The 20,262-nt window shown below is 38.7% G+C and overlaps 1 protein-coding gene across 1 annotated transcript in view; it reads right to left on the reverse strand.

Moving 5' to 3' along the window:
- Positions 1-2,526: 2,526 nt before the first annotated feature.
- LOC133880216 (ribonuclease 2) overlaps positions 2,527-20,262 on the reverse strand; it is a 30,560-nt gene continuing 12,824 nt past the window's right edge. The window contains exons 4-9 of the mRNA XM_062319119.1: positions 15,358-15,459; positions 15,238-15,241; positions 14,364-14,455; positions 5,802-5,963; positions 5,316-5,415; positions 2,527-2,773 (exon numbers count right to left, since the gene is read on the reverse strand). Of these exons, the coding sequence (XP_062175103.1) occupies positions 2,718-2,773; positions 5,316-5,415; positions 5,802-5,963; positions 14,364-14,455; positions 15,238-15,241; positions 15,358-15,459 (516 nt within the window). The 3' untranslated portion in view covers positions 2,527-2,717. The remainder of the gene's footprint in view (positions 2,774-5,315; positions 5,416-5,801; positions 5,964-14,363; positions 14,456-15,237; positions 15,242-15,357; positions 15,460-20,262) is intronic.

Below are 20,262 nucleotides of genomic sequence, written 5' to 3' on the forward strand. Positions count from 1 at the left end.
GCCGGAGACCCACTGGTTGACTGGGGAGATACAGCTCCGGTTCACGACGATCATGGCTGGCGAAATGGCGTTGTCGTCGAAGTTGGTGGGTTTTGAGAGAGAGAGAGGACGGAGAAGGACTGAAGGAGAGAGCAAGATAGAATAAAAAAAATAAAAGTATGAAAGATAAAAAAAGAATAAAATAAGAGTAAAAAAATAGTATTTAATTGATATAGAGAAAATTAATGGAATCTATTGTGAGATTTTTTTTATAGGGAATTAAAAAGTGGTTTGGTTCCCTAAATTTTTCCTAAATTAGGGAAAATGGTTGGGTGGCTGCTAGTGATATAATGGAATGGTACTTGTCACAATGTTATGCAGTGTTTTAGATTTAAAAATTCAAATGAATAATTGCTCAACCAAAAATTATAAACATTCGAGACAAAATAATAATAATAACAAAAAAATAATGGAAACTAAATAACAGAACTATAGGAAATGACCAATGTGAGTGGGTGTTAAAATGGTGTAAAGATGATGTGTGCAACAATCACTCATCATAGGAAATAAAGACAACCAAAAAGAAAAAGAAAAAGACAACATTTCACATTTTTGTAACTTCAATTTAACAATATGTAAGGATACTTGTCACTATATAATGACGCCACTTGTCTCACTATACAGTTATTTTTTAGGAAAAAAAAACTGTTTTCACTCAAAAATATGATACAATTATTTTCTAGGAAAAAAAAATAAAAAAACTTATTTTACAATGTTATTAAACTCACGGTTCAACTTTAAGAAGGCACTTGGTTGCATTTTAAATGGTCACTTGTCACAATATTATGCAATGCTCGGAGTGATTCAAAAACTATATAATTTTGAACATTCAAAAAGAATACAAAGCATTTTTTTTTTAATAAATATAAAATTAAAGAGAAAATCTTCATTAAAATGGATGAGCAAAATCTAAAAATTTAAATAATAATAATAATAATAATTACACCCACATGGAATTACCATCTTAATGTGTTGCAATCTGGATTAGAATTATATATATTACCCCATAACAGAAATAGGTTGCGGCAAAGATAATGTATTTGCAACTTAGTTTAGAAATCGTTGAGAATATATAATTTTGGTTCTTTAAATTACAATCAAAACAAAAAGAATGCAAAAAAATCAAAAAGAGAGAAATCAATCAGAGAGAGAGAGAAGCACCTTTAGGAATCTGACTGGAGGGAGAAGAAACTAACGTTCAGGGTAAAAAAAACAATCAATTGTGTTAATTGAAAACTGGTTAAAAAGTGTGACGGTTTTTCAAGAGGATATATATGATTTAGTGTGAGGGGAAGCGATGTTTGATTGAAAATGTGAAACAAAGTGTTTTAAACTCGCCATTAACTTTACAAATACTTGTCAAATTTTTAAGTAGCCACTTGTCATAATTATAGGCACTACTCTTATAGTCTTATTGATTCCCCTATTAAATAGGATACAGTTATTTTCTAGGAAAAAAAAAATACCTTTTACAATTTTATTAAACGTACAGTTTAACTTTAAAATGACATTTGGCTGCATTTTAAAAGACCACTTGTCACAATATTATACAATGCTCTAAGTGATTCTCCTATATATATATTCTTCATCTTTTCCTTACGATCATATTTTCTCAACGGTCATTTTTCGATGATAAGCTATAATTTTATATAAAAGTATTCCCCAAACAAAAACACATATATCTTAAAAATAAATAAATAAATAAAACACATATATCATTAAAACCATTACAAAAAGAAATTAACCCCAAAATCACTTCTTCAGTTCTTGAGCATAATGCTTTCAAAACCTCCAACGAGTCTATTATGCAGTTCGTGAATCACCTAATGCAGCAGACAAAACATAACTTAATGCTCGACTCTTAAAACTAAAACTAGTAAAAGCAAACCATTGACCCTTTGGTGTACCACGTAAAGCTGGTGTTTCTGTGTGTTTGCTTTTCTTTTTTCTTCTTGTTTTTAGAGTACTATAATATTTTACAATTCTTTAGATTTAGGAAAAGGATTGTTTAAGATAAGTATTGTCAAAATCCTTTTGATTCAGACCAAGCTGGAATTGTTTTAATGACGGCAATTCATGTAATCAAAATCAATTTTATAGTTCTCTACCCCCCAAAGAAAAAAGAAAAAAAGAGATGAAACAATCAAATTGAGTCTTTTTCTGCATGATTTACTTCTTTGATAAAATATAATTGTGATCCTTCGACGAGTTCGGTTCGGCTCGAAATATTGGTATTAGGCTATACAGGTCAACTCTAACCTGACAAATTTAATTAAACGGGTTAGACTCTTCAACCTTAACTTACTAATTTAATGTTTGATTCATATCGAATCCGCAGGTCGTGTCAAAAATGGACAGCCTACTTAAAAGGGTACTATGCAATTCTTAGATCCTAAAAGAGATTATATTTCAGGATATACCCACATATTACACTCAGCAAATTTTGCAGAAGTTTGTAACTATTCAAGTTAGCTCTTTGCAGAGTAATTGGATAATAATTCAGATTGTTTATCATGCTAATATAGAGAAATTACAGATTCATTATTCTTGTAATTTACAGTTTTAACTATACTTTTTTGGTCTTTATCTATAGGGTAGAATACATATCCACTGAAAATCTCCATTATCAGATATAAATTAAAGAAAGCATTTTACAACCCATGCTTACTGCCAAGATCTTAAAGAACTTCATCATCAGGCATCCATGAAAGGGCAGATTCAGCACGGTCAAGTCCTACAAATACAAAAAATAAATAAAGGTAAAGCTTGCATGGAACTGTTTATGAAATTCAAAGATCATTATCGTACTTCTAATTAGTTAAAATTGCATCAATTGGAAGAGTAAACCTAAGTTAGTTCACAAAAATCCAAAAGTAGATATACCTTTATAGAAGCTTCGAGCGAATATCAATTTCTGGTAGGGGTGGCAATTTGTGTTCGTGTGTCAGGTTTGGATCGTGTCGAGGCATAGGTATAAGACTATATAGGTCAACCATAACCCAACCCATTTAATTAAACAGGTTAAACCCACAATCCTAACCTATTAATTTCGTGTTGAGTTCGTGTGTCGTGTACAAATTTGTCAGCCCTAATTTCAGGTAGGCATTTTCCAGAAAACCATAGACTATCATCATATAATATAAAAATATAGAAGCAACATCAGAATAAGTAAAAGCAAAGGTACAAAATAAGCACAGCAATTCTTAGGCACCAACCACATTGCACCAAACTACAATTTAGCATAACGCAAATGGTTGACCAATTCACAAGTTATATCACTATAATATTCATAATGTGTTAGTGTAGATGTGTGTATTCTGATCCACATTGTTGAAATCTGAATCCTAGGGGTGATCTTGATAAACTAACTACCAACAGAACAAGATTGCCAGTTTGTCCATAACAAGTTTCTTTATATGCAATACATGCCCAATATCAAGTGTTCATACAAACAGCTAGGCTAGCAACTACACAATGTTGCAAAAATGTCAAAAGAATCCAGATTTTTAAATGAACGAAAATATATCCAACTTCTTGCTTAATCTATGTTATTCAAGTAACAACATAGACTTCCTTTTTGCAATCTTATAATTTGTTGAACAAGGCCACATTATACAGCCCTATCCGTGCCATCCAAATTACAAATCAGGTCTTGACACGCATTAGATGTACGTGAGGCACACATTTCGAGTGATAGTACCGTTTTTATTTTCTTAAGGCTTCGACAAGAAATCAACAAGAAGAAAACAAAATCAGCATTTGAAAGATCTAAGGCATGGTAAAATCTCTCTATCTTATTTATGGATTTGTTTAGCAGAGCTTGGAAACAAATAAGATGATTTCTTCTCTTAATGGCAAGTCTCTCCAACCACTATCCAGATAGTGATCTCCAACCACTATCCAGATAGTGATAAAAAAAATAAAATCGAATGCTCTCAAACTAAAATGTATAAACTAGCAGGCATCAAGGTGAATACAGTAAGTTCTGGAGTTACTACAATGAAGTCATTCCCAAACAAATGCTTTGCACCATGGATAATAAGTAGAGGGACAAATAGGATATATCAAGCACAAATCAAGATTTTCCTGATCAATTAAACCTTTTCCAAGTAGGAACCAAAAAATGAAAGCAAATCAGGTAGCTGAAATTTTTCAGTTCTATTTACTTCTTCATGTGGTTGGTCCGAGCAAATAATGACATCTGCTGCAAGCCTTTTTTAGGCTGTTATTAGGTGCCTAAGAGCTGTGCTTGTATCTTCTATTCAAGTTAATAAAATTTCATTTCCACAGAAATAAAAATTGGGGCTAAACAACAAGATAAAGACCATCTTGTGATGAATTATTAATGCACTGAAATTATGAAAACTTACTAAAAACCTTACAAACTGATGCAGCCATCATTTCTGTATTTCTCTTATAAAGCATGATCATACAAGAGATCTTGAAACCTGTATGTTTCCTTATACGTTGCAGTAATAAAAGGAAAAGCTTGTGAGTTTATGGCCTATGATGATATTCCCCCAAATGACTGAGATGTTCAATCGATTCCCTTTTGAGAGGCTCTGGACTCCTACTAGTGAGTACAAAAGACAAGGTGGAAAGAAAGGATTCATGACTCGTACATTGTCAATGGGCTGAAAAAATTAACGTTTCATAGTGGAAACACTGGAAAGGTTGCAGGAAATTGGAAATAAGATTCCAAGAAACTCTGGACAGCAGTTTTATAAAGGAGACTGTAAAAGCACAGAGATGAGAAAAACAGATGTTGAGTTTACATATAAATGATGAAAATTCAGGGCAAACATTTGCCCAAGGGACGTAGGAAGCTATAATGTACGTACTCATGAATGTAGATATGTGATCTGCCCTTGTGGCCTGATTAGGAACACAAACATATGGCATGGGGTCAAAGATGACTCATAAAGATCCATGCCAACAGGCAACCAACTTAGCCAACAATTCCGCCTCTATACTGGCCATCAACCACAAACCATTTCTGAAAATCCAAAATAATAATATACTCATCCTGTATTAGATACAGGAGAAGGTGGACAAAAAACGTTCATATTTGGACCACAATACTGGTTGAAAGCACAGCCTTGCATGTGTATCAGTAAAACTTATCTTGGGCACATATCACAAATTTAGGACAGGTTAAATATGTAACATCCAACAGAAAGTAATTATAGATTATTATGCCTGCTAAACTCCCAAATCAGTAAACAGGTAGTACCATAATAGAGCTATCAGATTTTTAAGAAAAAAAAAAATCTTACCATGTGAAACATATGCTGGCAGGCTGACATAAAGAGGACAAGAGCTTTTTGAAGAGATTATGTCATTTTGAATGCTAGATCCAACTGCACAGTCCCGTGGCTGTAATAACATCAAATGTTAACAATGTATGAAATCTTCTAAGCAAATACGGAAGTTTGAATCAAAAGTTCTTTTCGACAGCAAGGATGGTCTGTTAACGGAAATACTTGAACCATGCTAGACCTGAATTCTCTTGAAGCAAGGATGGTCTGATCATCTAGTATGTTGGTTTTTAGTATGTCAAAAATTGAATTTGAGCAAGGTAAGGTAGATTTGGTAGCAAAATTCCAATCAATCACATTCATGGCCAGGAACAACAAAGATGGTATAAATCAAAGACAGTGGGCCATGACTATATGAAGTTATGAACTGAACCACATTAATTATCCCTTGATCTAATTCAGTTCAATACAGGATCTAATTTTAGTATCATTTAAGAAGCTAACCTTGAAATCCTTATAGAAGCATAAATGAAGTTCCTCTACAGAGCCTTTTGAGCACACCAGTAATGGAGTTGCGTGGAAAGCATTCTCAATGGCAGAAACAATGCCTCCAAGAGGATACTTTTCGGTATTGGAAGGAAGGTATCCAGCTTCGTTCAGAACTTGCTGAGTGTAAGAAATACAACTAATGAATGAACCTAATTTATACAAATGGAGAACTTAAGCAGAACAATTTCTACATACAATTGTCATAGAATTAAAAACAAAAAATGGAGAAATTAATGGTTAGTAATTCAACAGAGGAGAGCCACGACATATTGGCAACATGACAGTGATCACGTCTTCAGTTGAGCCAAGACCTAGAATCAGGTACCAAGTTTGACCAAATCAGCAGTTGCATTTATACCTCTAGCTCATAACAAAACCAGGAAAGTATCTTGTTTTAGTTTGAGGACTGATGCAATCCACACTTTTCTACAAGCTGTTAAGGAAGGGGGGAAAAAATAAAAGACAACGCTAAATTATATTTTTTGCTTTTCCTAATATTATTTATTCTAGAAACCTTATCTATGCCATTGTGCCAAAACTTAACATGAAAGATCAATAAGTTGAGTATACATAGGCCTTAAGTAATGAAGCAAAGACCATTCGTAAGTTTTTATCCCACAAGGTGCTCCTTTTGAGGGTAAGAAGGGGAAATCCTGGCACTTCAGTGCCATACCAGGATCTATGGGGCTGAAGTATCCGTGCCATACTCCGAAGAGAAGCTTGAACAACCTTCTAATTCCACTGACAGATTAGCTCATTATGTAGACGACTAAGAAGCCCACACCAATGACCATACAGGAGACAGCCTTGCTACTTAACACATAATGGTCTAAAAGACTGAAATGCAACAAGCAGGAGCCTTGTAAAAACTTTGAGCACCCAAAATGGCATCTAAAAAGGAAATCAAATCTTTTTTTTAAGTAGAAATCAAATCTGAAAAGTACTGGATAACATAAGCACGAAAGGAAAAAAGATAGCAGATGCTATACAGGAAATCATGAATGAGGTAAAGTTCACATGCTTCAACCCTTGTTACTCCTACGTGAGTCATGAAATAGACAGTCCAAGTGTTTCCACCATGAGCTTTGGCCACTCTTTGCCCACTTTGTTCAGTTCTACATTGGTTAATAAGTTGTTTTACAAATAATAAGCTAATTTTTTTTTTTTTATAAGTAATCAAAATATCAATAAAAGAGAAAATCGAAACTCAGGTACACAGCAAATATATAGGAGAAACACCTAGCTAGGAGGAGAGAAAATAACAACAAAATTATGAAAACTAAGCTTCCAGGGAGCTACAAACGCAGCTGTCCAAGTATAAAAATTAAAAAAGAAAAAGGACTCAAGCTCCACCAACGACCTCTCACAGTCCACAACTTTTGTCATTTCTTTCCCTCCAAAGACACCACAAGAGGCAAGAAAGCACCAGCTTTCACACATAAGCACTTGGAGTTCTACTAACAAGTCAGCTACACTACTAGGCATCACCCAAAAGAGCCCAAAATGACTGCAAAATGCATTTCATAAGGTGCAAGCGACCTCACAATGGAAGAAAAAAGGGTCCATGGACTCCTGGTAGCGATCCAACCGATGATTTAAAAATAGGAATTTGGTTTTACACTTAATCGGTTTTCACAACTACGTGAATTTTAATATTTTTAACCACTCGCAATAGTACGGGACTTTGTAGTATAATACTAAGGAGGGTATCGTACCACAAGGATTGGAAGGTTGTTAAATTTATGAAGTACCTAAAATGTTACCTAATTTAATTATGAAAAAGATGATTTGTTTTGTTCTAACACTAAGCTAAACAAGTAAAAATGAAAAGTCTAAGAATAAAGAAAGTGTAGGGCATTGATTTCACTCAATCCTTAAGCACATGGTATATTGTATTCCTCTCGGATTTCTTTCACAAATGCAATACGAGCGCGTAATGATTGTCAATCACACGACGACCTCAATATGAAATTACTTTAGTTAATGACAATGATAAGCCATCTATTCATACACAAGTCATTCAACTCAAATCTAGGGTTGAATGATTCATGCTTCCTAGTATGGATTATAAGGTCTATTAATAAGCATACACATTCATGGAAAAAGCATAAATCATCTTAGTTCAACACATAATCTCCACCTAAACTTACACTAGAATGGAAAAACATTTAAGCAATAATTACACTAAAAAGAGTGTGGAGAGATATGTGTTCCCTAGCATGAGTTTATCAAATTCACATAAATTATGTCATAAGCACCATTACACAACCATCCTTAGGTTATGTAATCATCACACTTATATGGAAATCCAAGAACAACACAATCTACCCCATGGCCCTTAGAGAGAGTTCATCAACACCCTACAACTAAATTAGCTACTCATGGAGTTATGGAATTCTCTTATAGAAGAAGAAGAACCCATTACTCTAGAGGATATAAAAACTACAACCCACACTAATAAGATGTAAAAACTACTAACTTTGATTATTGAATCTACTTTAACAACTAAAAAGATACTCAAAAACAAGCTTTAAGGAAAAGAAATTCTAGGTAGAACATTAAAGAACAAGCTATGGGCTCTGGAATCTAAGGATTCCAGAATTGTTTTCAACATAAAATAACACAAAAACAAAAGGAAGAAGAAGAAAGAAGTGCTGGAAATGTAAAGAAAATAGTAAGAACACTTGAATGAATTAAACTCCAACTTCACTTTACTATAAAAACGAGTTTAGACTAAGTTACAGCACAAACATACCTTGAAAATAGCTCTCTGGAAAACATGAAGAAAAGAGTGCATCACTTGGATGCACAAAAACTCAAACTACAATTTATCAACTAAAACTAACTATATTATTAACCCACACGTCCATCCTCTATTTATAGAGGATTTGGTACAACAAACTTAGCTCTAACAATCACTCTCAGCCGTACAAAATGATGGTGACAACTTCTGTTTAGAACCGCACAACTTGAGGATGAATCTGAGCCACACAAAAAGCTGCCGACATCAATATGACCCCAAAGTGCCTTGCCCTTGAGAAAGAACTCAAACTGAAATGCCCAGGTTGCATAATTGGTGCCGGTAAACTTAACACACACAGGAGCTGAATCCATAGGGAAGAAAAAGAGATTCTGCCGAGAAGAGAGATTATGCCGAGAGAAGGGCCGAGAAAATTTGAGAGACAAAGAAGAGGATTGCTAAGAAATTCACCGAGAGTGAAAAAAAAAAAAAAAAATCACGGGTACACTACAGACTTGACCGAAACCCACCAGCGTCACGTCCGAAACCGAGAAGAAGGAAAAATTACAGGGAAAGGAAAACTTAGCAATTAGGCTCTGATACCATGACAAAATATTATGTGAATGGCTTCTCTATCTTTTGCCTTGAGTTCTGTCTATTATATATACATTTCATGAATGCTATACATGGAATAATAAACAATTATGGAGAACAATTATGGTCAGCACCCAGCACATGAACATGCTATCCATTGTCAATAATGAACAATGGACAACACACAGCACATGCTGTCCATTGTCAATAATGAACAATGGACAACACACAGCACATGAAGGACAGCACACAGCACATGCTGTCCAGCACATGAACAATCAGCACATGAACAATAATGGACAGCTGTGCTGTCCATTGACACTCCATAGCACTCTGCCGAGCCAGGATCTCCGTGCGAGTCTCTCGCATCTCTCCAGCTAAAATGTCCAACTGACTCTGTAGTAATGAGAAATCGGTGACAGGGGACGGAACTGAAGTCTGCTCGGGAGATGACTGCTCACCCTCGTGTGTCGCCGCCGCACGTGCATCATCGACCTCCATGTCGGCCTGTGGTTCGCCCAACTGTGGCATATGGGAAATACTCTGCGTCCACTGAGCTAGACCGAACACTGGAATACTCCTATCTAAGTTGGCCCGCTCCGGAAGATGAATGCCACTAGAAATGATAAGCTTGGTAATGAGGCGCGGAAATGGTAGTGGCCTCTGTGCAGCGTTCCGCAGCCGCTTCTCGATCATATCTTCCCAACACTTGTACATTTGCCTCCAAATTATCTCTGGGATGTTCACCCAATATCGCTTCTCAAAAGCATAAAGAGTATGTAAAATGTCACCTATCCTCTGTGTCTTATGCCCCAATGGACACACATTCTTCTTTAAGACCGAGTCCACGAGTAATAGATGAGGTGGTAATTGTGCTCTCTTTGCACAAGTGCGCCGAATATCGCCGTAAGCCCCTCCAAACATGTCATGAATAATGAAATGTAAATCACAATGGGGAGGGTACTCACCAAATTTACCGCGCGGGTCATCAGTTGGGCAGCCAAGCGCTCTAGCAATATCGTCAACGCTCACATACACTTGTTGCCCCAAGACGATGGAAGACAAATAGGCCGGATTGTCCGTGTCATATGTAAGATTCTGGTAGAACACACGGACAAATGGCGGATAGAAGAAATCATCGGCGGGCTTCAAAAGTGGCAACAAGTTGCGCTTCCGGATTTGACGATAAGCCCATTTCACCTCTTCTTTCTCTCGGAATTCACCGACAATGTCGAAACGAGTTTCGACATTGAGCGGTTTGTGCCGCCATTCTGGTGTAACAAACTCACCAAGGTGGCCGGGACTGTCGGGGGAGAGAGGAGAGTCTTGTTCCATCAAAAAGGTTCTTTGAGGACTTTTTACAAACACGTGGTGGGCCACAAAAAATTTGCTAAGGAAGGAAAATTTTTTGACTTGGAATTGGTGGGAAATGGAGGAAAAGGGAAGAGGAAGAGATTGGAGGAAAAAAATTTGGTGAAAAATGAACAAGAAATGAGGAAATAGGGGAGTTGGGAAGAAGGAACCAAGAGGAGGAGAAGTAGGCTCTCGGTGGTTTTGAAAAAGAAAGGGAGAAAATGAGGGAGTGAGGAGGGCACGGGGGTTTTAAAACCCTGTCACGTGGCTACTGGGCGATGTCGATCGATCGACTTATAAATTCGATCGATCGACAATTCGATCGATCTACTTATAAATTCGATCGATCGACAATGCGATCGTTCTACTTATAAATTAGATCGATCGAATTCCTCCTCCAATTTTTTTTTTTTTTTTTTAAACGGAGAGATAAAAACAGTAAAAATAATTTATACAAGGCAAAATAAACGGTGATGAAACATATGCACAACAAAACAAAAGTACTACCGAATATACTTAGGTAAATAATGTACAAGATGAAGCTCTAAGTATCAAAAGTAGATGAGATCCGTTAGATCAACGGATTCCACATCTTCGTTATGCGCAATGCCCTGAATGTAGGGTTTTAATCTCTGACCGTTAACCTTAAAAAATTGGCCAGTTTTGGGATCTTTTAACTCAACCGCTCCGTGAGGGGATACAGATGTGACTATAAAGGGCCCATCCCATCTCGAACGGAGTTTACCAGGAAACAGGCTAAGTCTAGAATTGTAAAGCCATACCTTCTGATCTGGAACGAAAGTCTTCGGCCGGATGTGTTTGTCATGAAATGCTTTCGTTCTTTCCTTGTACATCCGGGCACTTTCGTAAGCATCATTGCGGAGCTCTTCAAGCTCGCTCAATTGTAACCTTCTGTAGGACCCTGCAGATTTCATATCAAAATTATAGGTCTTGATTGCCCACCAAGCCTTGTGCTCTAACTCTACAGGGAGATGGCATGCCTTGCCATAAACAAGCCGATATGGCGACATGCCAATCGGTGTCTTGAAAGCTGTACGGTAGGCCCATAATGCGTCATTGAGGCGCAATGACCAATCCTTGCGATCCGGCCGAACCGTTTTCTCTAAAATTCTCTTTATCTCCCTATTAGATAATTCCACCTGGCCACTTGTCTGAGGATGGTAGGGTGTGGCAACTTTATGAGTGACAGAGTATTTGACAAGCAATGTTTTTATGAATCGATTACAAAAATGTGTTCCTCCGTCACTGATAATTGCTCGAGGCATACCAAATCTACTAAAAATATTTGTCTGAATGAACTTCACAACAACTTTATGATCATTGGTTTTGGTTGCCACAGCCTCTATCCATTTTGATACATAGTCTACCGCCACTAAAATATACTCAAATCCGAAAGATGGCGGGAAGGGTCCCATGAAGTCTATCCCCCATACATCAAAAATTTCCACAATTAGGATGGGGTTAAGAGGCATCATGTCCCTCCGGGATATTGTTCCAAGGCGTTGACATCGATCACACGCCTTACAAAACTTGAAAGAATCCTTAAACAAGGATGGCCAAAAGAATCCACTTTGCAAAACCTTCGCCGCAGTCTTTTGCGCACTAAAATGTCCTCCACATGCTAGAGTATGACAAAACATGAGGATACTATGAATTTCACCTTGCGGTACACAACGGCGAATAATCTGATCAGCACAGTACTTGAAAAGTTCAGGATCCTCCCAAAAATAGGATCGGATTTGCTTGAAAAAGTGATCCTTAGCTTGCTTAGACCAATAAGAAGGGACCTTACCTGTAGCAAGATAATTAACTATGTCAGCATACCAAGGTATTCCTTGAGGCGTGATCTCTAGCAGTTGCTCATCCGGAAAGGAATCATGCACTGGGAGGAGAGAGGACTCAAGAAATATACGAGAAAGATGGTCAGCTACAACATTTTCAGATCCTTTCTTGTCCCGTATCTCTAAATCAAACTCTTGTAGTAAGAGTATCCATCGAATCAAACGGGGCTTTGTTTCCTTTTTGGCCATTAAATGCCTCAATGCGGCATGATCAGAGTATACAATCACCTTGGACCCTAAAAGATAAGAGCGGAATTTGTCCAAGGCGAAAACAACTGCTAGTAACTCCTTCTCTGTGGTGGTATAATTTGCTTGTGCTTCTAAAAGAGTCTTACTAGCTTATGAAGAGCATCTAAAGCAATTTTGAAGAATTAGATGTAGTGTTGGAGTGGAATCCATGTGTATGATGTCCTGTGGGTAATCGAAGGTTAATGGTGTTATAAGGTTTGTCAGTTTGTAGTACCGTGAAATAAACAGAGAAACGAGTAACCTGGAAATGATTCTTACGAATTGTAAGTCAGAAACATAATTTTTTCCATTGAAAATCCTGCTCTCTGTTTACATGTATATATAATATTAGACATCTATTCCTATTAGGCCACTACTCCCGGTTTCATGGCTAGAATCAAGGATAACAACTCACGCTTATCCTCTCTAATAACAACTCACGCCTACACTCCCCCTATTAGCCCACACGGGCGGTGCTACCACCAACGGGAGAAAACCAAAAAGAGAGGTTTAGCCAAGGATCTAAACCAGCTCTGATACCATGTTTTAGGGAAAGAGGAGGCTAATTATCTTATTTAGCCTACCTCACATAACATTATATAGACTTTGGAGAATATTACAATGACCATAGTACCCTCTTACCTACCACATATTATAATGATAATAATATATTATTCTAACACTGACCATTACTTGCTACCAGAAAATGGATTGTCTGGCAGCTTGGCCTCTTTACGAAACAGAAGGCGGTTTTGGGCAAAGCAATTTCCTTGGTTTGATCCAGAGATCCACGACCAGGTATCAAGTAACTTTCATGTGTACTTGGCAGGCAAGAAAACTGTGCCATGTTACAGACTGGCATCCAGAAATTGGTTTATTGGCATACCATGCAATGTAGTAATATTGTGCAATCCTTTCAGATGATAATACGAGTAACTTGGTTAACATAAGGAACATTCATTCTCACTAACACAAGTTCCTTGTCAACTGTATATTTCTTAGAGATAGTAGTCATCTCTCGTTTTTAGAGGAGAAGCATCATTTTTAAGGTGCAGAACATCTCCAATTAATAAAGTTGATGTTATTACCACTTATGTCACCACAGCTTGAAGCTATTTTGACTCCCACAACCTTCAAGTCACATAACTTTTTAGTTTGTTTCACATATCTCAAGGCCAAATGTAGTTTGTGTTAATAAATACTTTTATTGATAAGTCTTGTGCTAATAAATTTTTTGACGAGTCTTATGTTAATAAATATAAATGTTAACCAACTGAATTTGATTACTGTTAAACCACCACTAATCCCAAAAGCTTAAGCTGATAGAAAGAAGTAAATTTAATCACTTAATCAAATATTTTAACACTCCCTTCATGTGTGGGCTGGTGAGGCCCAACACATAACATATTTAATTGAAATAGAAGGTAAATGAATGAAACAGAATTCAAACTCAAGACCTCTGCTCTAATACCATGCTAAATCACCACTTATCCTAAAAGCTTAAGCTTAGGAAGGGGTAAATTTTAATCATTTAATTAATACTTTAACAATTACAATAGAGTAATCAATCAGTGCACATAACAACTTTCAGGTGCATAGTTTCCACAAGATGCGTAAATTGTAATCAAGCAATTTTGATGCTCAACAAATGATTTTCTATCAAAATTTAATTCTTTCACGAGAATGGCTTAGTTTAAAAAGCATAAAAGGCTTTGGGTTGATGTATAACAGAAAACTTACTGTGACATTATATTTGAAATAGACATTGAGGGTCATTAAAAAATAACTGTATTCATCTCGGACTACTGGAAAGGAACACGTCCCATGTTTCTCTGCAAAAGAGAATGAGAAGATGTCAACAAGGTAGAGAACCAAAATAATTTATTTGTTTCAGAAATAAACCTCACACTTGCAATCTAGGTAGCTTAACATAATGAGCACATAGGTCAAAATTGGATATAATTATCAATGGTGAACACATAATATGAAACTTGGTACACAAGCAAAGGCCACTGTCAACACTCAGTGATCCTAATCAAGTCAATATCCTATTCTGAACGAAATATCATTTTTTCCTTTTTCCTTTTTTGCCTTATCTTATCATTAAAACAAACTTGAAACCATTTTTAGAAGTAAATGACTTGTAAAGTTACCTAGGAATAAAGAAAAAGAAATGGATGTCATCATAAAGCAGTTAAACATAGCACGAACAACACATCATCACTAAAGATTAACAAGAAAACAACTTCCTTTTTTCCAACATCTCAGCTGTCATTTCTTTTAGTGAGGGATCTGCTCAAACTTTAAAAACTTTTATTTGTCTGTCTTAACAGCCAAAGAAAAGCAAAAGGGCAAGAAAAAAGGAGAATCTTAAACGTAAAAGTTTCGGAATCTAAGAATTTCAACAATTTCCTGGGACTAACAGGAATGCAGGATTCACAACACTCTTAAGTGTTCATGAAGAACCATTGCACATGTGCAACTTGTATAGAGCACAATTTCTACATCCTTTCAGAGATAACTCCCCCTTCTATACAAATCCAAGAGAGGAAATACAATCAACTTTACAATTCAATTAAAAGCATGTAACTAAGCAGAGGTTGAAGATCATTACCCCACTGGCATTGTATATCACCCAGTTCAGTCATCATAGCACATAAGAAAGAAAAATTGTTAGTTGGTGTCGTGGTAAGGGAAGATTTGCAAAGAACTAAGTCAAACATATTATGAGCACCTCATGCGCCCAAAATGATCCTTTTCCACCATGGCAGTTTGATGATGAACCACAACTTAATGACGGCCAATACTTCTCCAGAGCATCAAGCAATGTTGAGATCTACGAATTAAATGCATTTGCACAACTTATGGTTTGAAAAAAAAAATACAAATTAGAAGCAACTGGTTACAATAGTAGAAATTTACTACAAATCCTAAAAGTTAGAATCCACGAGCCAAGGTTGGTAGAGTGCACTGACCCAGACAAATAAAAGGGGGAAAGGACAACAGGTAGGAGAACTAAGAGTTTTGAAAGCACGCTAACATCGGGTACAACATGCATAACCCCTTTTAATCAATAGTTTATCTTTTATACAAATAAGATATTACATTTAAGCATCAACTTCAACAAGGCTTCAGGTGAACATTTTTCTTATTGAAAAAAATATGCTTTCAGGAAAGAAATCGAACCACGCCCAAGTCACATTTAAAATCTAAACCCAATTCCTCTCTGCCCTAGTGACGGCGCGTGAGAGCGCGTCCAAGTAGGGGCTCGATTTCTTTTCCATCCTCTCGCATCCTCTATCTTTCTTAGCCTCTCGCTTGGTTCTCAAGTTTTGTGTTTCGATTCTCTGACTTGTTGGGTGGTTCTTTTTCCGGCGACGTAGTTTTTTTTGGGTTGGTCATCTTAGTTCCGGGTGTGTCGTGAGATGGATAAGAATTTCATAGTTGAGTCGAAGTCTTTTACCTTCTCGGTTTTGGGTGGGGTGTCGACGTTGAGGGTGGAGGAGAAGAGGAAAAAAATTCTGGGCGTGGTCATCTTGAATTCTCAAAACTCCGAGTGGCTTGCGCCGACGTTGGAAGTGTTGTTGGATTTCCCGGAAGAGCAAGATTTTGTTAAGTCGTTTCAAGAAGGATCGAAAGTTCTGATTGCTCGAAGAGGTGAGAATAAAGGTAGGCACTTCTTAGAGGCGACATCATTCGGGTTGGGCGGTCGGAAAGGGTCCATTCTTATCCCCGAAGGCCGTGGAGGGTGGGGATGGTGATAAGCACGGCAAATAGCAATTAGGGTTTCCAGCATCCTAACTATCAATTAGGGTTTCCAGCAATTAGGGTTCCACCTAAGGCATGCGGCTAGAGGCAATTGGCACCAAGCTTGCTTTCCAAATCCTGCATAGCCTCTAACAGCTACTTTCCTTCTCAGTCTATTTCACTTTCCTTCTCAGCCTATTTCAATATGGCAAGCTAATAAGTCTTATTTCATTTCCTTGTAGTGTAATTTCCTTTCCTTGTTTACACACTAAGCTATCCTATAAATGTAACCCTAGTCTATGAGCTGGGATATCAAATGAATTATCAATGAAAGTTCTCTGTTTTAGTTTTCAGTAATTTGGTTCTTATCAATTGGTATCAGAGCATCTTTGATCTAGTGTATGGTTCACACACGCAAGCAGAAACAGCAAAAGATGGACTCAGAGCATCTCACTCATTTCATGGAACGATCGAAGCAACACATGAAGGAGATGACGGAAGCCATTGCCGCCCTCAATCAGAAGTATGATAAGCTGTCCACTAGTGTACAACGGATGGAAGCCGAGTCCAGCAACGGGCGAACTAACGGAGTTGTCCAAGGTGGTGCTCCACCGCCTCCTCCACACAACCATGAGCCAGAATACAACTCTGGTACCGGGTATAACCAAGAACAGCGACGTGGTGACAGCTCCATTCACACTCGGGCATTACGCCTCGACTTCCCTCGCTTCGATGGTGGCGATTCGTCGGGATGGCTCTACAGGGCGGAGCAATTCTTCGAGTACCACCAAACCCAAGCTACCCAGCAGATCCGTATTGCTTCTTTTCATTTGGAAGGAGACGCCCTGCAGTGGTATCAATGGGCAATGGCGGCCAACCCCATGACAACATGGCCGGAATTCGCCAAGGCTCTCTTAACCCGCTTCGGGCCAACGGAGTATGATGACTCCGCGGAAACTCTGGCGAAATTGCAACAAGTCGACAGTATCCGAGAGTACCAAACTGAATTTGAGAAGCTAGCCACACAGGTCTCGGGCTTGAGCGAGCCATTCCTGATCAGCTGCTTCGTCGATGGGTTGAAGGAGGAGATCCGTCTAAACGTTAAAATGTTTAGACCCAATTCTCTCACCTCAGCCATTGGCCTAGCCCGATTACAGGAAGAGAGCCAAAACCACCACAAGCCTCTATCTAAAATTATAGACAAGCCCACAACCGAACCCGCGATTCCTGCTACCCCTGCTGCCCAGAAGCTACCACCGATCAAATGACTAACCCCTGCTGAAGCCGCTGAACGACGCCGCAAGCAACTATGCTATAATTGTGATGAACGCTGGGAGGCTAGACATAAGTGCAAACAGAAAACCCTTTTCCTCATCGATGGTGAAGACGCAGCAGCAAAAGATGCAGAAGAGGAATTTGAGGATGCAGAAACTGCTGCCCTTGCCGGAGAACGATTTCCTAATTTCCAACCTTGAGGACAAGGTTGATCTCAAGGTGGCGGGAATGATAAGCACGGCAAATAGCAATTAGGGTTTCCAGCATCCTAGCTATCAATTAGGGTTTCCAGCAATTAGGGTTCCACCTAAGGCATGCGGCTAAAGGCAGTTGGCACCAAGCTTGCTTTCCAAATCCTGCATAGCCTCTAACGGCTACTTTCCTTCTCAGTCTATTTCACTTTCCTTCTCAAACTATTTCAATATGGCAAGCTAATAAGTCTTATTTCATTTCCTTGTAGTGTTATTTCCTTTCCTTGTTTACACACTAAGCTATCCTATAAATGTAACCCTAGTCTATGAGCTGGGATATCAAATGAATTATCAATGAAAGTTCTCTGTTTTAGTTTTCAGTAATTTGGTTCTTATCAGATGGCTTAAATTCTTCGACGAGCTGAGAAAGGTTGTAGATTTTCTCTCGGTCTCAGTGGGTTGTGGGCTCGGTTCCTCACCTACATCAGAGAAGAAGGTTATGAAGGATGTTCGGCCGACTCTGGGCTTGGCTCCAAAGTGGACGGGGCCTTCTTTTGTGGAGGTTTTGAGGTTGGATTCGACCACTACTGTGAAGGCGTTGCCTATAGTGGGTGGTAGTCGTTCCTGGTTAAGGGCTTCGTTGGCGGAACCTTGCGAGTTTGATCTTCTTCCAGCGGTGTGGCATGCAGAGGCTGATACGAGATCAGCAGTGGACTGCTACTCGTTGGAGTCTCATCCGCTTGATCTGCTGGACAAAGACCAGAATGTTCGTCCGCAGGGTAAGTACTCTCGTTTGAATTTTGAAAATTCGAGACTGCAGACGTGGCGTAAGTTGGGTCCCGGTTTTTATTTGGCATTGGGCCGGGCTATAAGGAGAATTCTGGTCCGGTTTGCCAGGTCGGGGCTGAATCGAAAACCCTTAGGTTTCCGTGTGGCCCAACTCTTGCAGAAACCTAAAGTTTCCTGTCCGCCGCCATCCCTGCCCAAGAAGACGCCAGAGGTGTCTTCTCGAGTTAGTTCTGAATCGGCTTCCTCCTGGGGGTTTGGAGGTTACAACATTGGGAGCCATAGAGGGCGCGAGTCCAGCTTCATCGGTTTTTGTTGGGGATTTTTTCGAGTCGGAGCCCTCGTCAGCGGCAGGTACAGGGACGAGTCTTCTTCCGGGGGTGTGTTGAGCAGTTCCCAGGTGTTTCCGGTGTTTTCTAGCCGGACTCCAGCCTCTAAAGTTTTCGGTTTCCCCCCTTCGCCGGCACAGAATCTAGGTTTTCCGGCGGATCCTGCTCCTTCAACTCCTGTCTTTAAGTTCACTCCTTTGGGGACGCTTCATATTCCTAAACCCTATATTGCCCCTCCGTCTCTCGGTGGAGCAGCTGTTTTGGGAGAGAAGCTGCGTTCTCCCCTCCCCGTGGTGATTTCTAAGCCTTTTCAATGTTACTACAGGAGGGCGAAAAAACTGAGGGAAGGGCAATCTGTGAAATGGAATGATGTGCTACTTTCTGATTTCCTGGAAGCTGTGAAGATGTTTGTTGGCTACACTGATAAGAGGGTTACGGGTGTAGAGACGCCAGCGGAGAAGGCGGCAAAGCCTCCTGCAATGAAGAAGTTAGAGACGCCAATGAATCAGGGCCTTTTTAGGAAAGGGTTTCTCAACCTTCCCCCGATAGTTTCAGTCCCTCCCGCGTCGCCTCAGGAGGTCAACAATGGCGGGTTGGTAGGTCCTTCCTCCCCTTCAAGTGGTTGCTTAAATGGTTTCTCCCAATCTCGGAATTCATCAATCGGTTTTAATCATAACAGGGAGATTGTGATGTAGGAAGAGGAAGAAGAAGATGATTATTGGGATGGTTTGCAATTAGATTGGGCAATGGATGGGGATTTTGGGGAAGAGGCCATGGCTATTCAGGATGCCATGGAAGATGAGTTCCAGTTGATTGTGCGCCAGAAGTCTAAAGGAAAAAGGGAGCTTTTGAATCTACATAGCTCCATCAATTATGGTGATGCAAAATATCCCTCTAGGCGTAGGAAAGGCAATGCACACATCTTGTAGGCTTGTTGTGCCTTGGCGGGTAATGGGTAGTCTTGCCCTTAGTTGGGTCCTTTTGTAGTTTGTTTTTGGTTTTTCATTTTCTGGGGCCTTGGTGTTGTGGGTTTTTGCGGGTTAGCTTTGGTTGTTCTTGTGTATACTTCCTATGTACTTAGAGGCGCCTTACGCTTTCTTTAATAAAGTTTTTCTTACTTATAAAAAAAAAAACATTTTTTTTGTTGAAATATAATTTTTTTTTTTCAACTTACCTAATCAATTCCTACTTGCATTTAGTTTGGTAAGGGCATCTTAGCCATTCATTATATGCCTTAAGAATTTCTCACATCTATATATAGTACTATAGATGTGTGTGTGTGTGTGTGTGTGTGTGTGTGAGAGAGAGAGA

The sequence above is a fragment of the Alnus glutinosa genome, chromosome 10 (assembly GCF_958979055.1).
Source record: "Alnus glutinosa chromosome 10, dhAlnGlut1.1, whole genome shotgun sequence".
Classification (NCBI taxonomy): domain Eukaryota; kingdom Viridiplantae; phylum Streptophyta; class Magnoliopsida; order Fagales; family Betulaceae; genus Alnus; species Alnus glutinosa.